The sequence below is a fragment of the Cynocephalus volans genome, chromosome 13 (assembly GCF_027409185.1).
Source record: "Cynocephalus volans isolate mCynVol1 chromosome 13, mCynVol1.pri, whole genome shotgun sequence".
NCBI classification, from domain to species: domain Eukaryota; kingdom Metazoa; phylum Chordata; class Mammalia; order Dermoptera; family Cynocephalidae; genus Cynocephalus; species Cynocephalus volans.
In genome coordinates this window covers 95,122,251-95,143,615 of record NC_084472.1, presented here as the reverse complement: position 1 = coordinate 95,143,615, position 21,365 = coordinate 95,122,251, and the positions used below count along the sequence as shown (strand labels likewise).

Genomic DNA, 21,365 nt, shown 5'->3' with positions numbered 1-21,365 from the left:
GTGACAGCTACCGTGACCCTTAGGAGCATCCCCAGCCGGCGCCTGGTCCAGCCCACAGTGTCAACGTGTCGGCCTGGGAGGTGGCTCGGGAGCGGTGGGTGGCTGCCACCTCGGCGCCGCGCTGCCCCGGCCTCTGCTCCTGAGCGCGGGTGCCACCTAAACGAGACAGTTGCTGGTTCTTGCAAAATTCCAAGCGTCCCCCTCGTCCCCTCCGCAGTCCTGGATTCCATTCGTATACCACCGTGGGCTCGAATCCTGCAAGGACTGTCTAGGTCTTCGGCCAAAAATTTCTATGTATTAAACCTCAAAACAAATCCAAACTCCACAGCTGTTGCGTTTCTTATCTAATTGGATGGGAAAAGGTGAAGAAAATGCTTTTTTGTACAGCATACGGAACCCTGTGCCACTGCACTTCTTAAAATGTGTTCCTGCCCTGGGTCCACCCGATTGTGTAGACTCATAGCCACGGGGTCAGGCCTTATTTTTATGGGTGTATTTGTGTGCGCGTGTGTATTACTTTTATACATATTGTATATATATATATTAGCATTTAATTGCTTTGCTTGCTCCGTTGTTTCTTTAATTGGTGTTATTTGCACAGCAGCACATCTTTCATCTGCTTACGTCCTGGTATCCTCAAACCTCCTTTGAAATTCCTCGGCTACAGCCACAAGTTTTGCTTAGATTTGGTTGAAAAGCAGCTTTTGCTGTTATGCAACCTCGTGCTGGAGCCAGCTCAACCTGGCTCCCATTTTATCCACTCCTCAATCCTGACCAGTTCCTTTCTTTCCTATGAAACTACAAGCATTTGCCAAAAAACACCACATTGACTTTGCAAAGTCCAAAATGGTCGTGGGACTTGAAGTTGAGCATAAGGATCCTTAAGCTTAGAGCCTTGCTTAATAAAGTGTAGACAACGCTACTACTGGACAGAGTAACACCCTTTGCCCGGAGAGAAGCTGCCATGAGTTTAGTTTGTAAAATGCAGTATTAAAATGATCCTGGCAGGTCTTGTAGGTGAGTGCTGAAATGATGGAAATGCAGTATTTGGTATTATTTTTTGAATAGGGCAGGCGATGGCCAGACAAAATAATTTCAGATTGTCTATTCACTTGCTGATGCTCGAGATGCCGGTCTCAGAGGTTCAGGAGGCAGCTTCAGCCTCTACGTTCTGGATCTCTCCCAGCCAAGGTGCACCCAGACCATGTGGATTATTACAAATATCTTCCTAATTAAATTAACATCCGTTTAAATAATTCATATAAACAATAAACATTCATAAGTCAATCAGAGAAAGTTGAATGCAGATGAATATTTTATAATAAATAATTGATCAATGTTAGATGTGATAATAGCACTGTGGTTTTTGTTTTTTAAAACACCATATATAATGTATAGACTATTAATAGGTAAAATACTGAACACATACATGAAAAAGGAAATCTGCTTCATTAAGTTATATAACGGTTTTCTTACACCTATTAAGAATGTTTTTTTTTTTTCTGTTTTGAGTTGTGTGGCGGGCTGTGGCCAGGAACAACCAATGAGAGTAGATTTTACAGGAAGCCCTTCCAGTGCCAGCCTCTGACTGGCAGGTTGGGATATGCTGCCAGCCGGGCCATCCCCAAGCACGAGCTGCAGTGCATCTTGTCCCACCGCCTTTTGGTTTTCGTGATCACATCTGGGAGAGAGACTTCCAAGAGGAAAAGGCTTCCCTGCAAGTGCACATGGGGGCAGACATGTGTCCTCACCCAGCGAAGTTTGCTTTGCCAAATTCTAAAATGGTTTAAATTTTTAGAAATCAGGTTATTTCTCCTTATGAGTGGGGTGAGGAGGAGAAACCTGGAAGGGCACATATTCATCACTCCTGTGGGATGAAATTGAGGCATGAAAACAGTTAATATGTAACCCAGGATCCCACTTGGAGTCAGACGTTGCTCACAGCACCTGATTTTCAGCATTTGTATGGAATCTGTGCTGCTTTGCTTATTTATATGGTGCTACTATTTTCACATTAAAAAGTACAAAATCGTAGGCACTTACCAACTTTTGATGACCTACATATTTTTATTCAATGTCAGGAGCAAATAAGGAAAGATAAATAGTTTTGTCACTGCTGTTTTGTTGAACTACACCAGACCCTTGTTCTGTGCTAATTTGATCTTCAGTCTAATGTGGGTTTTCTTTGGATCCTATGAGAGGGTTTTCTTTCTGGGAGGACTAAAGAGATTCATTATAATATGAGGGTAGCACAGCCAGATCTCTAAGAAGGTAAGGAGAGCTACACAGTGACAGGGATTCTCTAACCAGGACCTGCTATCACGTTTGTGTCTTGTAGAAAAAGAGAGTAAAAAATAGTTAAGAAATCGTTATAATGAAGGAGAGAACAAAACTGGGGTTACTAGAGGTGGGAAAGGGGAGGGGGAGGGGAAGTTAGCTAGAAATTGGCAAAGGGCCACAAAAAACGATTACATCGTGTAACGTTAAATATACTAATTATCCTGATTTGAACATCACATATTGCACACAGATACTGATATTCAATTCTGTACCCCACAGATAAGTGCAATCAATTGTTTCAATAAAGTAAATCTTTATGATGAAAAAAGAATTACAAAATTCCTCATTGTTTATGACTACAAATAATGAACATTTCAAAGCATTTAGGATCTCGGCCTGTATGTTTGATATACAAAATAATCTTTGATTCTTAGGGCCAAGAAAGAGAAAAGTTTGAGGGCAAGAGAGAGACCGGGTGGTCAGAGGAGCGAGAAGAGTTCCAAGGAGCGATGATTTTCCCTGAGCAAGTTGTACAGCCCTTTTCTGTGGTGCTCATAATCACATGGAGAAGACAGATAATAAGTAAACAATTAAAGATATGATTGCAGGAAAGGGTAAGTGGCATGAAGAATCACTGATCAGGGTGTATTCATTTCCTAGGGCTGCTGTAACAAAGTACCCTGAACCAGGTGTCTTAAGATGACAGAAGTTTATTCTCTCACAATCCTGGAGGCCAGAAGTTCAAAATCAAAATGTCAGCAGGGCCTGCTGCTTCTGAGACTCTGGTAGATCCCTTTCTTGCTGCTTCCCAGTTTCTGGTGGTGGTCTCAGGCTGTGGCCGCACCACTCTAATCACTCCCTTTACTGCCACTTGGCTGTCTTCTCTCTGGGTGTCTCTGTCTTTGCGTGGCATTTTCTTCTGTGCATGTGTCTCTTCGCTTCTTATAAGGACATCAGTCATATTGGAAGAAAACCTACCCTAATGACCTCATTTTAATCTGATTACATTAACAAATGCCCTATTTCCAAATGAGGCCACATTCCCAGGGGCCAGGGGTTAGGACTTTGACGTATCTTTTGCAGGGTATGTAATTCAACCAATAACACAGGGAAAGTCAGAGGCCTGCCGGAAGCAAGGAAGCAAACCCTGCTGACATCTGAAAGAGCCACGCAGTCCAAGGGCACGGGGTGGGCAAGAGCTCTGAGGTGGGCTTGTACCACTGGCCAGTGTGGCCAAAGGCCCGTGAGGTGTGAGATGGGAGATGGCGAGGCCTTCTTGGGTATAGGAAGCCCAACAGCTTTCTTCTAAATTAGATGACAGTCATTGGAGGGTTCTGAACAGAGCAGTGCCCGTGACCTGATTTTTGTTTTCAAAGGGAAGAGTGCTAGGGTGGAAGCTAGCTCCTACTCCGGAGGCTTTTAATAGTCTGGGTGAGATGTGGCTTGGCCTAGGGTGGCAGCCACGGGTGGGGAGAGAAGAGACTGGGTCCAAGGTCTATTTTGAAGCCAAAGCCAAAAATTTGGTGCTGGATTGGATGTGGCTCAGAAGAGAAAGAAAAGAATCAAGTGAGACTCTGAGGTTTCTGTCCCGAGCAACTGTGTGAATAGAGCTGCCATTTACTGATAAAGGGAACACCGGGGCAGCAGCAGGTCTGGAGGGGCATCCAGAGATCAGGTCTGCTCGTGTTAAATCTGAGATGCAACTAGTCTTCCACGTGGCCGTGCTGAGTAAGCGACAGATTATTCAGATCTGGAGTTTAAGGCAGGGTCGGGATGGGAGCTGGGGCAGCTTTCCGTGTATAGATGCTGCCAAGCCGCTTGCGAGGGCACCAGACACTGAGTGTCGTTAGAGAGGAGTCGCCAGGCCACGGTCTTGGGGCTCGGATCTGGCAGGAGAGGAAGTCGAGCCGCAGCTGCCAATCAGAGACTGAAGCCCATCAGGGAGGCGGGAGGAAACCAGGACAGCGCCGTCACCGTCACCGTCACCGTCTCCGGGGAGCCAAGAGGATCAAGTTTTCCAAAAAGAGAGTCCTCAACTGTGATCTGATCGATGTTCTAGAAAACACTTCAGATTCAGGCCTTTACCCTGGAATAGAAATATCTAATTCTCAGAAATTGCTATTTTAAGAAAATGATACGTTAAGAAGTGGTAGGAGGGTTTTGGGAGGGAGTAGGGAACGAAAAGGCTTTCGTCTTTCTACATATTCATCTCCTGGAGTCACTTGCTCACCTTCTCAGCGGTGTTCTTAGAAAAGTCTTCTTTCCTATGGGGTGTCTCATGGAGAACAGAAACATGAGCGTGCATGGCTCTCGGTTTATATAACTCGGGAAACACCTGAGCTACACAAAAAAATGCACAGTGTAGTGACTTGGATGCTGCCCTCGGGGCTGGCCATCCCTCTTAGCTGCCCATCAGGGGGGAAAAACCAACCAGCTATGGATCTTTGATACTAGTGACTGTTTAACATGTAAGCCCCATCGAAGCAGCCCTCAGGGATTCACCTAATGAATTTCTTTTCTCCTCCAACACAATTCTGTCGAATGAGAGAGGTTATTAATAGTCAGGTCACTTTTAATGAATAAGGTTTGATTGTATCCTCTTCTTGATCATGGTCCTTTGTCCTGCTTACTTCTTGCTTTGTATTCGCTTCTTTGCTTCTTGTATTTACTTCTTGCTTCTTGCATTTGTTCATTCATTTTGGAGATGAGTTTTTGACCAGCGTCTCCTCACCGGGAGATTCTAATGTATGCTTTGGAAAGGCATCTCTAGCCCTTCCAGGAAGGTCATGCTGTCATCCCCAGCATCGAGTTCTGTTTGACTTGGAACTCTTTGTTAAAGCCTGGGCATAGCAAACAAAGAATCCACTTAAACAATGGTGCTGTGCATGAGATTTGTGCAAATAAAGGGAAACTGCACCCATATGCTGATCACTATGTGAATTGAGAGCAAAAGCCTGAACCAGAGAAAACTTTATTCTTGGAGTCAAAAGGTCTGGTTTTTCACTACCTTGTTGGGGTGAGCTGCTTGACGTCTGTAAATTTAAATGGATAATAGCTACTTTGCCTCCACCACAAGTTTGTCATGGAGATCACATGAGACCACCACAAAACAAGTAGCACTTAGCTAGCACTTACTGTGGGTCAGACACTATTCTCCACGTTTTAAATATATGATGATCTCGTTTAATTCCCACAACAACCCATAGGATTTACAGATGGTTATTGTCATCTAGGATAGCTTGAATTTCTGTTACATGATAAAGAAAACACATCAAATTAGACATCAGTCCAGAGGTCCATTAATCTCAGAGGTACAGTGTGGCTAGAATGTTTATGGGGCACAGATTACTTGGACATCATAATAGTAGCCTCTTAATTTCTACTTAAGTAAAACATGTGACTTCTACTCTATTGCAAAGCTGAAGCTTATGCTTGCTTCCCAATTGAGGTTGCTGAATTAGTGTACTTCCATTGGTCTGACATGTTCTACCGGTTATAATGCTTCTCCTTCCAGAAGGCTGGGGAATGTGTGTGTGTGTGAGCCATTGTCCGACCCCATCTATCGACAGAACCAGGGTGAATGAATCAAACATGCAGGGTCGGCAGAAGGCTGGGCAAACAGCAGGTCCAATGGCAGGTAGTGGGGACCCTGTCTTGGAAACGAGGGTTCAAAAACCCAGCTCTCCTCCCTGGAAGGATTGAGAAAGCTCAGCAGGGCCGGTGACCCAGAGGAACTGGAGTGGAGGAAGGATGGGAAATAAGAAGAGACTCAGTCTAGGAGAGGAAGAAGAGGTCACAACTGGACCCGAGATCACAGAAAAGAGAGCAGGGCTCATGGAGCCAGCCTGCAAGCCCAAAGAAGGCGGCGTGCCCAGGACTGGATGCCGACACTGAGCTGAGAGTTCCAAAGAGTGGGACTGGTTCCAGAGTCTGAGCCAGCTGAACTGAGAGTGGTGGCTAAATGGCTCCTGTTTCAAAGGTCAAAAGGCAACACCCAAAGAAGCCAAGTTCATCATTACATAGTTGCGTCCAAATCAATTGAGTTTTTTATTATTTTCTCTTGATTTACCATATTTCCTTTTTTTATAGAAATGCCCTGTAATTCCCTCAACTGGCCAAAGTTTGTGTAGTTATTTATTCAAAATATATACAGAATGTTTATCTATGATGGTGCAATGAGTACTTTGGAATGGGAGTCATGAGACCTGAGTTTTCTACTCTCGAATCTGCCACTCACTAGCTGCATGACTGTATTCAATTTATTTAACTTTTCAGAGCTTCCTTTATTTTTTAAACCTGCAACATGAGAGCTTTACCTAGATGATCTCTAAGGATGCTATAAGTTTGGACGTTTTGCAGTTCTATGGGCATATATCCTTGCTGGGCGGACACAACTGCATGGCTTCAGGGGCCTTAGTTGAGATTTCTGGAGCCCAGTGGTCTTTGGTTTTTGCAAGGCAGTGGAAGCAATCTCCCCTGGGTGCAGGCAATAAGCGGAGCATGATCTGTAGAGAAGACAAAAATAATAGTAAAACCAGCTTAAAGTATGTAAGCTTTTCATTATCACTATTTCCCAGCAACTCTCAACAATGTTGGTAATAAGATATTCCTCTCCTAAAGATATTTCGTTGTCTAAATTCTAAACCATTGCTATAGTTACTGTGGAATTTTAATAACATAGGAGGGTACTTCCATGAACTTTTTGATGACCCCTTGTACATAAACTTTAAATGAGCGTATGTTTAGTACTTATTCTTTAATAAACATTGTATTCTACGTGGACATTGTCAGCCCCTGACAAACAAAGACTCCACTCTGCATTCATTTAGAGATCGTTCATAATGGTTCAAAATCTTTTGAGTGAGCTTCCAGTGCAGACTGCATTTAAATCGTAGATTCAGAAAGATAACAGAGACATTGCAAAGGCAAGAAACAGATCTAGAGTGGCTTCTATTCTGCCACTCTCTGAGGCCACTTTGAGATTGTGAGACAGAGTGTGAACTTCAAGGAATCATATTTTTGTTTTGTAAGGGCAAACTTTAGTTTATACACAAAATATTTTGCTGAATTTGAATAATATCTTTAAAGCTGAGATGTATTCCTTTTAAATTATTGTTTCACCTACTGTACACAAATACTAGTAATCAACTCTGTACATAAATATGTATAATCAAAAATAAATAAATTTTTTAGAAAAATAAAAGAAAAACAAAGCAAAGTCAAAAAATTGTTTCAAAATGAAAGAATGGATCAAGAAAATGAGTATGACATGATTATTACTGAAAATAATTTTGACATATGAGGGGGAGAGTATTAAAAAGTTATCTACTCGGGTATCGAATACTCTGGGAATGCCACTGCTCTAGCTCACTTCTCTCTCCTTACATTTATGCAGTTACCGGCCAACACCCTCCCAAAAACAAGCGTTCAAAGGAGCCAGGAGAGAACAGAATCAAACCTACCAACAAAAAGGGGAAGCCCAAAATTCCTAAAATAAAGGACAGGGACTCCGCTGATTCGACACCAAAGACGCAGTCTATAATGACACATGTGTTGGATAAAGGTCGCTTCCAGAAGCCTGCTGCCACCCTGAGTCTGGTGGCAGGACAAACTGTCGAGCTTCGATGTAAAGGGAACAAAATTGGCTGGAGCTATCCTGCTTATCTCCACACCTTTAAGGACTCCCGCCTCAGGTAAGCTTTTTTTTTTTACTTGTGTTTTTGCTTTGGTTTTGTTCCCTCATTAAATATTGCATTCTGTTGACATCTACCATTTCTCCATAATAGATTGAAAAAATGGAAGCCTAATAAGCAAATGCCACAGATTTTATTTCTTCACCCTGTTTAAAAAAAAAATTGTTGCAAAACCTACCAACATTGGTTGAAAAAGTGAAATTCTGTAGAAAACCATATGACAATTTTATAGGAAACCGTATGACAAGAGTGAAATTTTGTAGGAAATTGTAATGCAAAGAGATGGATATTTAAGAATTCATGGTCTGAAAAATAATGGATTCAATGTTTGACATTGTTCTTGAAGTGACTGTAATGAAAACTGAAATGACCTAACAGGAGATTCCCATGCACGACTTGACCAGAGACCAGCTTAAACTGCTTTTAAACTCTTCATCTGCTTCTGATTATCTTTGCTTTCGTGGATATATGACTTTTATATTCAGCAGCCTCAACTGGTAGGAAGGCCAAAGAGTTCTTGTGCTTGAACGAGCACCTTCTTGAGGCTGGCTCCTTGTTCAGGAGAAGCGGGGCAGGTGGTAACGAAAACCAAAAAGACAGAAGAGCAGCTTCGGGGGGAGCGGGAGGAGCCCTGAGCCCTGGCTCTGGGGATGTGGGTGGGGCTGAGTCCCGTGTGTCTTCGGAGAAGTTCCCCTAAACTCCCCAGGTTTCAGTTTCCTCATGAAGGGGATGGGACATGATTTCCCAGATACTTTCCAGTCTCGTTTTCCTACGATTTATGATGAATAAATATAGGATGTTGTCTGTTTGGGATGACTGCAATCGGAGGAAGAAAGAATATGGATAGTAGACACCAGAAACTCTGCGTGCTCATAACAGATTCATATTTCTGCACCATCCCCACCTCCCCAGAGATCCATCTCTCAGTTGCTGAACCAGAAAACTAGGTCGCTTTTCTGTCCTCTTCCTCTCTCCCCACGTCCAACCCATCACCAAGTAAAGTCAATTCAACCTGCGTAAGAGCCATAAGTCTGTCCACGTCCCATCCCTGGAGTCACCACCCCCGTCCCAGCCACTATTCTCCTGTCTCCAGCACTGCAATGACCCCACCCAGGCTTCTCCTCCTCCAGTCTCCCCGCTGCAGCTAGAGTGGTGCTTAAAATGGCTTTCCACTGGGGATAAAGTCCACCGTCCTCGGCTGGCCGCCGTCAGCTCACTTGGGAGAGTGCGGTGGTGATAACACCAAGGTCAAGGGTTCAGGTCCCACACCAAGCACGGTGCTGGTACCACCCAGGTCAAGGGTTCAGATCCCATACAGGCCAGCCACACACACAAAAGTCCAACATTCTCACATGACTGATGAGACCCTCCCTGATCTCTGCCATCTCTCTGAAGTGGCCTCTAATCTTTAGTATCGCTGCTTTCACTGGCCTGGGTTCCTGTGAGATCGTCAGAAGTTCCAGGCTCCTGGGGCCTTACAACTTGCTGCTGTCGTTGCCTGGAGCACTCCTGGCCCCCTTCACCTGGCTTAATTCAGCCCAGGCATCGCTTTCTCTGGAAAGCCCATGTTAGGCCTCCCTATGTAATGTTCTCGCTGGACAGCGTTTCCTCTTCCCAGCTGTCTTTACACTTACAACTCCATTTTTTCTTTCTTTTAACATCCGTGTTTTTCACTGAGACTTAGCTAAGTGCTTCCCATTTAGCTTTATCTATTTAATGACTGAGTGGCAGTACTCCCCCATCCTCCCCGTACACTTGCCCTTCTTTCACACAGGCATGCACACACATGTACATGCACACGCACACGTGCATGCGCACATCTGCACACCCACACGCGCACACGCACACATGCACATGCACACATACACGTGCACACGCACACATGCACGCACACATCTGCACACCCACACATGCGCACATACACACGCACACATGCACATGCACATCTGCACACCCACACACACGCACATGTACACATGCACATGTAGACACGCACACATCCTTTGGAGAATAAATAAATTGAAATACATGTATGAGTAATGTTTATCTGTCTATCTGTACTCTTGTATTAAGACCTCTTTCACATTTTTTCACATTTTTATTCTGACTGTATCCTCCAGAATCACAGATATAACAGTGTAGAGTCCTTCTTAAGATTTAATGGGTTGGACGGGGTGTGGAGATTGAGTCGATTTTCCCATTTCCCTGTCCACACTCAGGGTGTGTGTGTGTGTGTGTAAGATTTACTATAATATATGATTTTGTGTGTTTATGATAAAAACACAGAACCTAAATTTACCCTCAATTTTTAAGTATACAGTATTGTTGACTACATACAACACATCTCTAGAACTTTCCATCTTGCATGACTGAAACTCTGTGCCCACTGAACAACTCCCCATCGCCCCTCCCACCCCAAGCCCTGGCAGATACCATGCTACTCTCTGTTTCTAAGAGGCTGACTACTCTAGGTACCTCCTATAAATGGAATCATACAGCATTTGTCATTTTGTGACTGGCGTATTTCACTTAGTGTAATGTCCTCAAAGTTCTGCTATGTTGTAGCATATGTCTAGACTTTTCTTCTGGTTTAAGGCTGAATAATATTCCATTGTGTGTGTATGTGCGCACACCACATTTTTTTATTCATCCACACAGCGATGGACATTTAGGCTGCTTCCACATTTTGGCTATTGTAAACAATGCTGCAGTGAACGTGGGCGTGCACTTATCTCTTTGAGATCCTGCTTTCAATTCTTTTGGATATATACCCAGAAGTGGAATTTACCATAAACTTTTCAAATGACTTAATTTACTGAAGTCAGATTTACACACTTTTTCAAGTTTTTAAAAACGAGAATTGAGACAATTTAATTTATTTGGAACATTTAGTCTTTGACTTACACAAAGTATCCTAAACCTAGAGGATTTGGTGCTTGAAGATTTAGTATTTTCTAAGAGTCTTTTCAAAGTTATATCTGAATTACGTATTAATATAGGTTTGAAAACATTTTAAGGACTCAAAGTGAAGTGAGCATAGATTGGAATTGAGAAATATTCATGAGCTGAAAAAAAGAATTTTGACTTTTTAACATTAAATAGTATTCATTCAAAGCACAGTAAGGGCCTTATAGGAAAGTAAAGACAGATGTGGGCCCCCAAGGATCTTATGAAATGTGTGAAAAATATCGAGTTATAACTTTATATCAAACAACAGCAACAAAAATATCATGATTTATTTGACACCAGACATTCAAGTAATGGACTCCTGACATCTTTCCTGGAACGTGGTGCCTTGGTTAGAGGAGAAGTATTCATCCTGTGTTTTCTTTTCCTGTGGAATGAATTCTTTCCAGCATTATGACCGCTTTGGGGTTGGAAGCTCCCCAGGTGTGTTTCCAACAAAGTCTTGTAGTTTTAACCAATATTCGTAGGCTTTTGGAACTAAGTTCATATGTTACCGTGTTTGTCTAAATTGAATCATCTGACTACTTCATCTTTTTCCACTAAATTGTGAGATGTTCCTTGTCACTAATCTATAAAAGCAGGACAACAGAGGAAGTGACTTATGAAGAAGAAAGAGGTCTAATTAACTTATAGAGCCCAAGGAAGTGAAACAGGACTCAAGCAGAGAAAAATGCCATATACATTTGTTTTTCCCGAAGTGCTGGGAATATGTAGTCACTTATTAAATACTTGAACGAATTAATACGTTTGACTTTATTAATGGTGGCAAAAAACTTTTTGGTAAATGATTAAAACATAATATCAAGAAAGGGAAATTAATATCACCCAAATGTAATTTGGCCTCTCTTTAGGATTGGAGGATGCAGGAACCCATCTCTGCCCACCGATTTTTAACACTGGTGTTATTAGCATGAACACTGCCCCAGTTTCTTAGTCTGTAAAACAAGATGAGCTCTAAGGACCCTCTCAACTATGAATCTGGGATTTGAGAAAATATGTTTTTAAATCAATATTTCAGCAAATTAACATGTTTTAACCAGCAATGATTTCATATAGATTTTTAAGTAGATCTACTTATAGTATGCTTATTTATCATTTTAATAAAAGTATGGTGTTCCATCAATGGAATATAGCATTGTTTTCTTACCTGGTTCCCAGTTTGTGGCTACTTGAAAAGTTTTTGCTGTCATGAATAGTGCAATTATAAACATTTTTGTGTAAATAACTTGCTATGATTGTTTATATATCTAACACAGAGAAAGAAAACATTAACTTTCCTCAGTCAGATCACAAGGATAAATGTGTTATTCCACATCTTTCCTTCTATGAGAATAAAGAGGGAACATGTTATGGAACAGAGAGGCCAGGCCGAGGCACGGCTATATATGAATGCTGCCTTTACCACTAACCAGCAAAGTGATCTTTGATCAGTAATTTCCCTAGAACCTAGTTTCTTAATCTGGAGTATGGATACATTATTACTTATGGTAAGTGTTACCAATACAATGCCTGGCCCATGATAGGTGTTCAATAATTATAACAAATTGTTTCTAGGCAAAGCACATTTCACAAGCACAATAATCCAAGTGGATCTTCTGGGACAGCTAATTCTGACCAGGACTAAAACAAATGAGGGAATTGTGAACAGCCCATGTGGCTTCTGATAGAGACGATCCAAGAAAGTTTGAATACTTCTTTCCCAACAATGTGTGCACCTTTATTTAATTGATTAATTCTTTGTGATCTAAGGTCTGTGTCCATCTTCCCTGTGAAAGAGTAAGTGTCTTGAGGGCAAATGCCACATCTGTTTGGTGCGTCACCAGATTCCTTGCACCTAGAACAGTGTCTGACACATACCAGAACTCAGGAAATATTCTTTGGTTTTCCCAGGGGTTTAGTGGTCATTTCAGAAGTCAGTTTCTCATCACGCATTCATTCATTCAACATTTAAAAATAATTTCTTAGTGCCAGTGTATGCACTGCCATGTATTCAGAAGATAATCTGATAGGCAAACAATGAAAGTATTAATGTACTTTACATTTATGATGCTGGGCCATCTGGCTCCAACCCCACTGACCTCATGGAGCCATTAGTGTGTTGATTCCCTCTGTTTCCTCCTCTTTATCCACCGTGCCCTTCTGTCTTCACCTCCGTCTCCATTTCTCTTAGATTCTGGGGTCTGCCATTTCTATTAAATTCTTGAACATGTCCTAAACTCTGTTGCTGTCTGTTCTTCCTGCATTCCCTTCTGAAAACTTCCGACCCCGAATGAATGTTTTCATCTTCTTTTTCTTGTCGGCATATGAACGCTGAGCACTGCTGGTGGGAACCATACTGCTGCCCAGATGGGTGCCATTAGATTGTGGTCACCTCATTTCTGCCTGGCAAAGCTCTTCTCACCAGGCACTGTGAAGTTCACTCCATTTATCATATATTAGAGTGAAATGTTTCTTCTGAGCTCCAGATTGAACCCTCCAGCTGCCAGCTCACCAGATCCACTTGGATCTTTCATGAGCCTTTCTTTGAACATAACCATCTAAAACCGAGCTCATGGTCTTTCTCCACACCTGGTCATCCTCCTGTCCTTCAGTTCAGTGAGTGGCACTAATCTCATCCAGTTGCCCTGACCAGAGCCCTGGAAATCACCTTGGACACTTTCATCTTTTTGACTTCCACATCAAACCAGTGGTGCTATAATCAAATTATTTCTTGAATTTTCCCACTTCCTACCACAATATTAATGCCCCAAGTCTCTTACCAGGGTTGGTGTTTGTTTATTCACTGGTGTTTCCCTAGCATCCAGCACCGTGCCCAGCACACTGTGGGTCCTCCCTAAGTATATTAGGGAGTGAACGGTGCTGGGGGCACTGAGCCTAGAGTGGGTCTAAAGTCAGACCCTGTGACTCTGTCACCTGTGACTCTGGGAACAAGCTCAATGAACTTTAGAGCTGAATGGGACCTTAGTAGTTATTTTGCATAAGCCTCTCTTTTTAATAGATAAGGAAACAGAGAGAGGATAGATGGCAGGTCCAGAGTGACAAGATGGTGAGTGACAGGTGAGTCCTAGAACTCAGGCCTCCTGGTTCCTGAGGCAGAGCTGCTGCCCTACTGCAGGGCTCCATGGTGCATCTAGCGGGATCAGTTTAGACCCAAGTGCACTGTTGGCCTGATGGAGGTAGCTTCAGGGAACATAGATTTGTTGTCTACTCTTAGGTCTAGGCTAGACTAGACTAATAAATCTGATTTCTAAAGATTCATAACAGAAACAGAAAGGATATACTTATCCAGAGTGGTGCGTTGGTTTCTTGCTAGGATAGCTTTGAATTGAAAGTGGTTGGAATCCCATGTTGATTTAGGATGACATTTCGGACACCAGAATGCTAGCACATTACACTGGGCTACTTAGAGAGGAGAGCTCTTTCAGAAGAGCACAAATGATCCCTTATCCTAAAGGTGGACTTTGGCCACCCCAGAGGCCAGAGCCATGGTGAGGTATGCTCTTGGACTCCTTCCTGGCCTTCTATTCTATGATGCATGTTTCCTTTGCATTAGCAAAACCATGTCATTAGAAGGTCCACTAGATGGCAGGTTTCAGCTGCGTTGCAATTGTCTTCCTTTCACCAGTAAAAAGAAAACATTTAAAATGAGGACTGACTGGATAAAATAAGTACACACTTGTGCCTGTGGTCCTTTCACCCTTTTAGGCTAAGCAGTGTTCACAGTTTCAAGTTGCATTTTAAACAGTATAGAATTCAGTTGGCCAAGAAACAAATAAAAAAAGGGTGGGCATTTGTAAACCTATGTACCCACATAAGGATAGTGCCCAGCTGAGTCTTTCAAGAATAATGGCTACTTTGAACAGTTTCATTGGTGCCTCAGAGGATAAAAATTATAAGTGGATGATTTTGTACTTTCAGGTGCTGAAATTGATTCTGATTTTAATTCCAGACTCAGTCTATCCCAGGTCACGTATATATCTTCTCTCTGAGGTCAAAAATAGCAAAGATTTTTTTTCTGACAATGGTTATCATTTATTGAATTTTCTATTTCTGTTTTTTTTTAAATAAGTCAAAAAATAATTTTATAACAAGTAAAGAGCAATCAGTGCAGAAAAGTCAGGGCAAATATAAGGAATTTTCTATTTCTTGACTCCTGGGCTCCATCCCTCCTTCCAACAATGTTCTTTCAAAGCATCTGCTGTGTTCAAGGTCACATGCTAGGTAGATGCTGGAGAAATGATGGTGAGTAAAACAGACATAACCTCTATATCCTTAGAGCTTTTTATCTTATGGGAAGACAGACTACTAAATAAGCACTTTAATATAGCTGTGTGAGTGTCAGGGAGGACAAAACTCAAGCTAATATCTGAAGGTTGAAAGTCAACCAGGTAAAGAAGGGTGTAGAAGAACGTAAGAAAATTCCAAAAGGAGGGAAGAGCTTAAGGAGCTGCCTAGAGGTGACAAAGAGACGGCACTTGGAGCATCGAGAGTACATGGGGGGAAATGGGTGGCTAGAGGCAAGGAACAGGGAAGGAGGCTGCAGAGGAGAGGGCAGCTGGAGGTAAGCAGAGGCAGAGCGTGGAGGGCTTCGTTAGTTATGTTGTGGAGTTGAAAGTGAAATCTAGGGCACTTATAAGTTGTCAGTTAAAGCCTTTATAAATATCTACACATGGGAAATGCAGAGGGCTGTACGCCACGGTGCAGGGGTTAGTGTTCCTCGCGGCCTTTAGGAGAAACACAGCAAGGCCTCTTCCCAGTCTCAGGTGAGCCTGCCCCTCCATGTGCTCGGTACCTGGTCTTCTCAAACTGGCTCAGTAGACATATTCTTGGGCCTCATGCTTCTTTGCAAGATCTTTTTAAAATTTTTGATTTCATTTTGTTGATAATATTTTTAAAAATAGTATAAGAATCTTCTGGATCACCTGATCAGTCCCACTGAGGGATAAACATGATCCATTTTCATCTTCTCTGGAGACATTTTATTCCTTCAGTGTCATCATAAATGCCTCCAGAGTTTAGAGCAGGGGAATTCTTGGCACGATGCTGAGCCAGGAGAGAAAATAAGAAACTTAAAATAGGTGGCCTGGACAAAGGCTTCAATAAATGGGTGCTGGTGGGAGCAGGGCGATGGTGGAGATTTAAACTAGGTTGTTAGCTACATCACAACCGTAAAAGCAAGCCGGGATGATGTAAGAAGCCCTAGTCCTGCTTCCTACAAAATAAGGGCACAGGCATTGTCTTTCAGGATGTTTCTGTGGTGTCTGGTCGGATGTTAGCATTTTTTAGTCAAGAACTGGAAGTTGGGAGGCGTGGGTGGGGCCAGGAGATCTCTTGGATGGCTGGTTCCTTTGAAAACAATAAATAGCTTCTAGAGAGAAGGGAGGGCATCTGGGTTTTCATCTGGCCACAGTTGGCAACAGCTTATTCCACCCACAGACAACACAGGGAGGGCAGCTGAGGAGGCCACCGGCAGCCCCAGGCCAGAGGAATCACCCAGCGTCTGAACGAGGCGTCTGGGGGAGGTTCGAGAAAGATGCTAAGAGTTGTTTATAAACAGAAGAACTGCACGGTGGAGAAGGAATGTGCACAGACTTTGGTAAATATTGTGGACAACACTCTGCTGTACTGAGGAAGGGGCCTTTCCCCCCCTGGTTTATTTTGTTTTCTTTTAGTAAAATACACATAACATAAATTTACCATTTTAACCATTTTTTAAGTATACAGTTCAGTATCCTTAAGTACATTCCCATTATTATGCGGCTGTCTTTTCAGTTCAAACTGAATTTCCTGCAGAGCTCGTTTCACTTTATTTTCTGAGCAGAAACTAAGGCGACAAGGCTCTCCCCCTGTCTTCAGACTGACCTGGAGGTAGAGTTTGGGCCCAACTCACAGTGGCAAATCGATACCATGTGCTGCAGCCAGACTCTGGCAGTTACCTCCAAATGGATTTCTAGCCCAGAGATTAGAAATAAGTAACGATCCCACCCTGAGGGTAGAGCGCTTTCTTCCCAGACCCAGTGGCACCAGGGCCAGGCCTGCCACCATTTCCCCAGAGACGGCTTGCGGGGTGGCAGCCGGATACGGGACTTGTCCGGATGTACGAAATGTTCTGACAGTGTTCAGGTTGCAGAAAAACACAGTGACGTTCCCTCAGGACATGGGTGGGGAGAGGATAATAATAGAACCGGTCGCATTGTGCTGGTGTCAGGCTGGAATGAGGTCGCCACATTGAGAGCCCTGCACACATAGTAAGTCCTCTCAACAGACAGGAGCTATTTTTATTCACAATACTGTACCCCCAAGAGGTAAATCACAAGAAAACAGCCAGTTTTTCAGGAATTTTGTTTTAAAAAAATGTTTTAGACATGTCATGTACCTCAATCCCCTGCAAATGCTGTATGTCCATAAAGCTGTGGCACGCTCATTGATAGTCTTACTAATTGTCCTGAGGTCCTCGAAGGTCCTGCTATCCCTCAACTGTCTAGTCATTAAGGTGGGGGAAATGGGTTGAAGCACATTGTATACTTTTGGAGAAAATGTTTTTGCTAACTCTTATTTAAAAAGAATGTTTCATTAAACAAAACATCATTTCTTGAGCATTCTGGTAAGTCTAGGTTTGATTATCCCAGATGTGTTGCCCAGCATTAAAACATAGTAAGAAGATTATAATAAACTCAAGTTAATGCATCCAACCAAAGACAATATGGGAAAATCACAAAACTGTTTTAGAGGATAATTTTGGAGAATTTTGTAAAATGGAACATTGTTTATAGTATAACTTGAAGTGATTGCATGTATTTTAAGAGTGAAATTCTTCTTTATTTAAAAAATGTGTATACACGTGGGTGAGGTCTATGATTTAATGTACAAAATGAAAATGTGTTGTTGTAGCATGATCATTTTTACCAAGTATTTCAATATGCAAAATGTAAATAAAATAATTTTTCAGAATACCTTTCAAGGTATGTCAGAGGAGGAAGCAAGGAAAGAAGAATAAAGATATAAAATGGGCAATTTTATGTCCACAGGTTTATAACTGTGTAGAAGGGCATATTATAAAAAAAACCAGCAAAACGAAGTTGGCAGAGGTTTGCCTCCTGCGTCTGGGCTCAGCCCCCTAACAGCTCCATCCCACCCTCACAGCTGGCTGCAGGTGGGCAGGTGCTAAGTCCCTGCCTGGGGACTCTGCCCAGAATCTTCCGCGTCACCCCCCATCCTGTATTCCCAACTTGCCCACTCGATGCTGGGGCCTTAGGATCCTGTCCCTCTCCTTGCTTGGTGCCTTATTGCCTAAAACCTTTGGTCGGGTTGCCTTTCGGACTTGATCCTGACTTTGTCCCTGGACTCTGCCTTGCAGATCTCATCCTACTGGCCAAACCCTCCTCTCACCCCTGCCCCACCTCTTAGAACCCAGGTGAAATCTGGTGTCTCACTGGCCTCCATGGGAGTTCAGACAGCGCAAGCTGACCCCTCCCTGTAACAGCACTGCTCTTCTTTATGAACTTGACTTAGGAGAAGGGACAAGGCTGGGGGCTGTGTACCAACCAAAATTGATAGGCGAGAATGTTCTGTGGCATGTGTGTTTACCTTCGTGGCTTGTGGAACGGCACACTACATCGCATCTACTGGTGGGCATCCTGGAGAAAGAGGCAGAGGCTGGCAACCGTCCATACAAGAGCAGGAGGGTGACTCCAGCGAGTGTGTGACAGCTCGAGATTAATGGGTGTTGAGTTGAGAGAAGTGCTTGCCAAATAGAGTTATTGTTTAACTAATTTATATATAAAGACAGTCCATAAGTCAGAAAGGCATGAGAAAACACCTGGAAATGAACCAGTGAGATGAAAGGCGTGCATACCAGACACAATTACAGAGCAGCATAAGGCAGCATTGGTCAAGTATGAGTTGTGCAGGCTGATGGAAAGAGAGAAGTCAGTTGTTGGCAGGGGCTGGAGAGGCAGACTGATTGACTGAGTGATTGATTACCTAATTGTAGGAGACCAGGCCTTAAAGTGAAGATGGAGAGATGTGGAACAAGGAAGCAAGAAAAGCATAAAACCTCCGCAAGGAATTATGTTATGCAGCCAGCGTGGGGAACCACTGGTCTAGCCTGGACCTTACCTTTTACAGGCGATTAGGTTAGATCCACGGAGGGTAAGAGGCTTTCTCAAGTTTGCATAGCTTTTAGTAAAGGAAACTAGACTTTGGCCTAATTCCCAACACCCCTGTAGTCTCTACACCAAGAAAGCAGTCTATTTCTTTAGATGTCTAGTGTTTTTTCTGAAGATTTACAGTTAAAGTGGCATTAGTATGAGCGGGTACCTTGAAAATGTTGGCAAGAGGGAGATTTGGTGGACCTCTGCATAATGAATTCATTGTGCCAGGTGCAAACGGGCCCAGGCCCACGGCCTCTGCATTCACCATCCCAACTGGGCCATAATACACTCACTGTGGCTGTGTGCTTGCCAGTTAGTAAGCCACCGCTTGTTTTCCTAACAAGAGTGGTAGAGGCTTGCTCCATTGTCTTCTGTTCCTGGGCCTATTCTTTCCCAAATACATGGCCATGAGCATTTAACTAAGCATTTTTCTCTTGCTACTCACAGAGAAGTGCTGATGAACTTATTCTACATGGTAAGATTAAAATTCTAAGAAATACAATAATGTGGCTTTTGAAAATGAATAACCCCTACACATCTGAATCATATGTTTGCAAAGTTTGAAAGATTATCTTGTCAAAATTACATGAGAACAATGATTTGTGATTTCTGTGAGTTTCTCCACGTGGTGAGCACACATCTGCTAAGCTGTATCTTACCATCATCCATAAATTTCCTCCAAGTCACTCGCTTGGTTAAGACTTCGTTATGGATTTGAAATAACAGACTCGTGCTTCTTTTCCGGTGCACATGGGAAGCACTCCAGACTCTTTTCTCAGGAGTCCCCAGGGATTCCATTCCCAGTTCTGCCTCTAACTGGCTATGTGACCTTGAATGCGTCACTTGATCCTGTAAAATGAGGGACCCAACCAGATGATCTCCAAGGTCCCTTCTAGTTCCAAAATTACTCTTAATACTTGTATTTAATTCAGATTAGATAAAAAGGGATGTGGGTGGGAAGAGTAAGGACCCTTAGACAAGCTATTTGACTGTCTCACACATTGAATTCTGTTCTGTTCTGTACCCAGCCACCTTCAACTGCAGTTCAAGGTCATACAGCCAGTAAGTGGTGGAGGCAGGATCTGAACAAGGAAACCTGACTCCAGAGTGTATGCTCTTAACCACTGTTTTACAAAGGCCGCTGAGCATGAACGGTCTCTCCAAGAATAGCAACCTGAAGATTAACCAGGTTTTGACCAGCTGGAAAAAGAGTTGGCTGGAGGGCTCTGAGGTGGAAATGAGCAGATGTGTCTGGCAGGGGCCGGTGAGGAGCTTGGTTGGATGCGGAGGAGGGTCCGGTCCACGCTAAAGGTGTTGGGAGAGTGGATGAGCCCTGAATACCAGGCAAAGATGGCCTCAGTCAATTCTGTGCACATGGGGAGCCGCTAGTATTGTAAAACTGGAGGTCCTAATAAAATGGGATTCAGGAAAGTATATCTGATAGTTGACGAAGAGCATCTGAAGGGAATGAAGGAGACATTTTTCCCAGAACGATCGATTTGTCTGCTGATAGGAGGGGGAAGAGATAGGGAGTCAAAGAGGATGCTAGCCTGGGTGACAGGTTGAGCTGTGGCTCCATAAAAAGAAATAGAGATGTCACGAGTGGGAACCAGGTATGTGTGTGTGTGTGGGGGGGAGGGTTGAGCTCCAGGCAGGTGGCGTGGCCTCGGCAGGTCCACACCTGCAAGAGCAGGTCTGAGAACAAAGCCAGGCTGCACTCCTAGTGATTTTTTGCACTCCATTTGGCAGTGTTTTCATTAATCAGAACAAAATAATATCCTGGATTTTTTAGGCCTCCAGAGGAATTCCTGCTGCCCCTGCCTGTTCACATTCTGAAAAGGCACAAGATGTAAAACTCACCTCCAGCTACTTAAAGTACACATGAGCCATCCACAATTACACATTTATAGAGCATGTGTTCTGCAGTTTTGTAAGGGGTTTAACTTGTTTTACTTTTATTATAGTTTTTTCTTCTCTTATTACAAAATAACACTTACCCATTTGATTTAGAAACTCAAAAACTACAGATAAGTAAAAAAAGAGGTCACTGAAAATCTCAAGATACACTATTAACACTATAGTTTAGAATCTTCCACTTTTATTTTTACAAAAAACTTGTATCAAAATGTACAAACTCTTTTATGATTAACTTTTTCCCTAAGGTATCATGAATATTTCTGCTATGGCTGTCATATCCTAGCAGGTTTAACCCAATCTCCTGGACTCCTAGATCATTGCTTACTGTCACATCATGGCTGCAGCTAACATCTAG

The 21,365-nt window shown here is 42.9% G+C and overlaps 1 protein-coding gene across 2 annotated transcripts in view; it reads left to right on the top strand.

Annotated features, from left to right (window-relative positions):
* Positions 1-21,365, top strand: part of PDGFRL (platelet derived growth factor receptor like) — a 40,757-nt gene that overhangs the window by 274 nt on the left and 19,118 nt on the right. Inside the window, exons 1-2 of one of the 2 annotated variants that reach the window (XM_063077368.1) lie at positions 2,808-2,894; positions 7,676-7,973. In XM_063077368.1, coding sequence (XP_062933438.1) covers positions 2,879-2,894; positions 7,676-7,973 — 314 coding nt within the window. In that variant the 5' untranslated portion in view covers positions 2,808-2,878. Of the gene's footprint in view, positions 1-2,807; positions 2,895-7,675; positions 7,974-21,365 lie in introns of those variants that run through there. The other variant, XM_063077366.1, reaches the window with a different exon arrangement.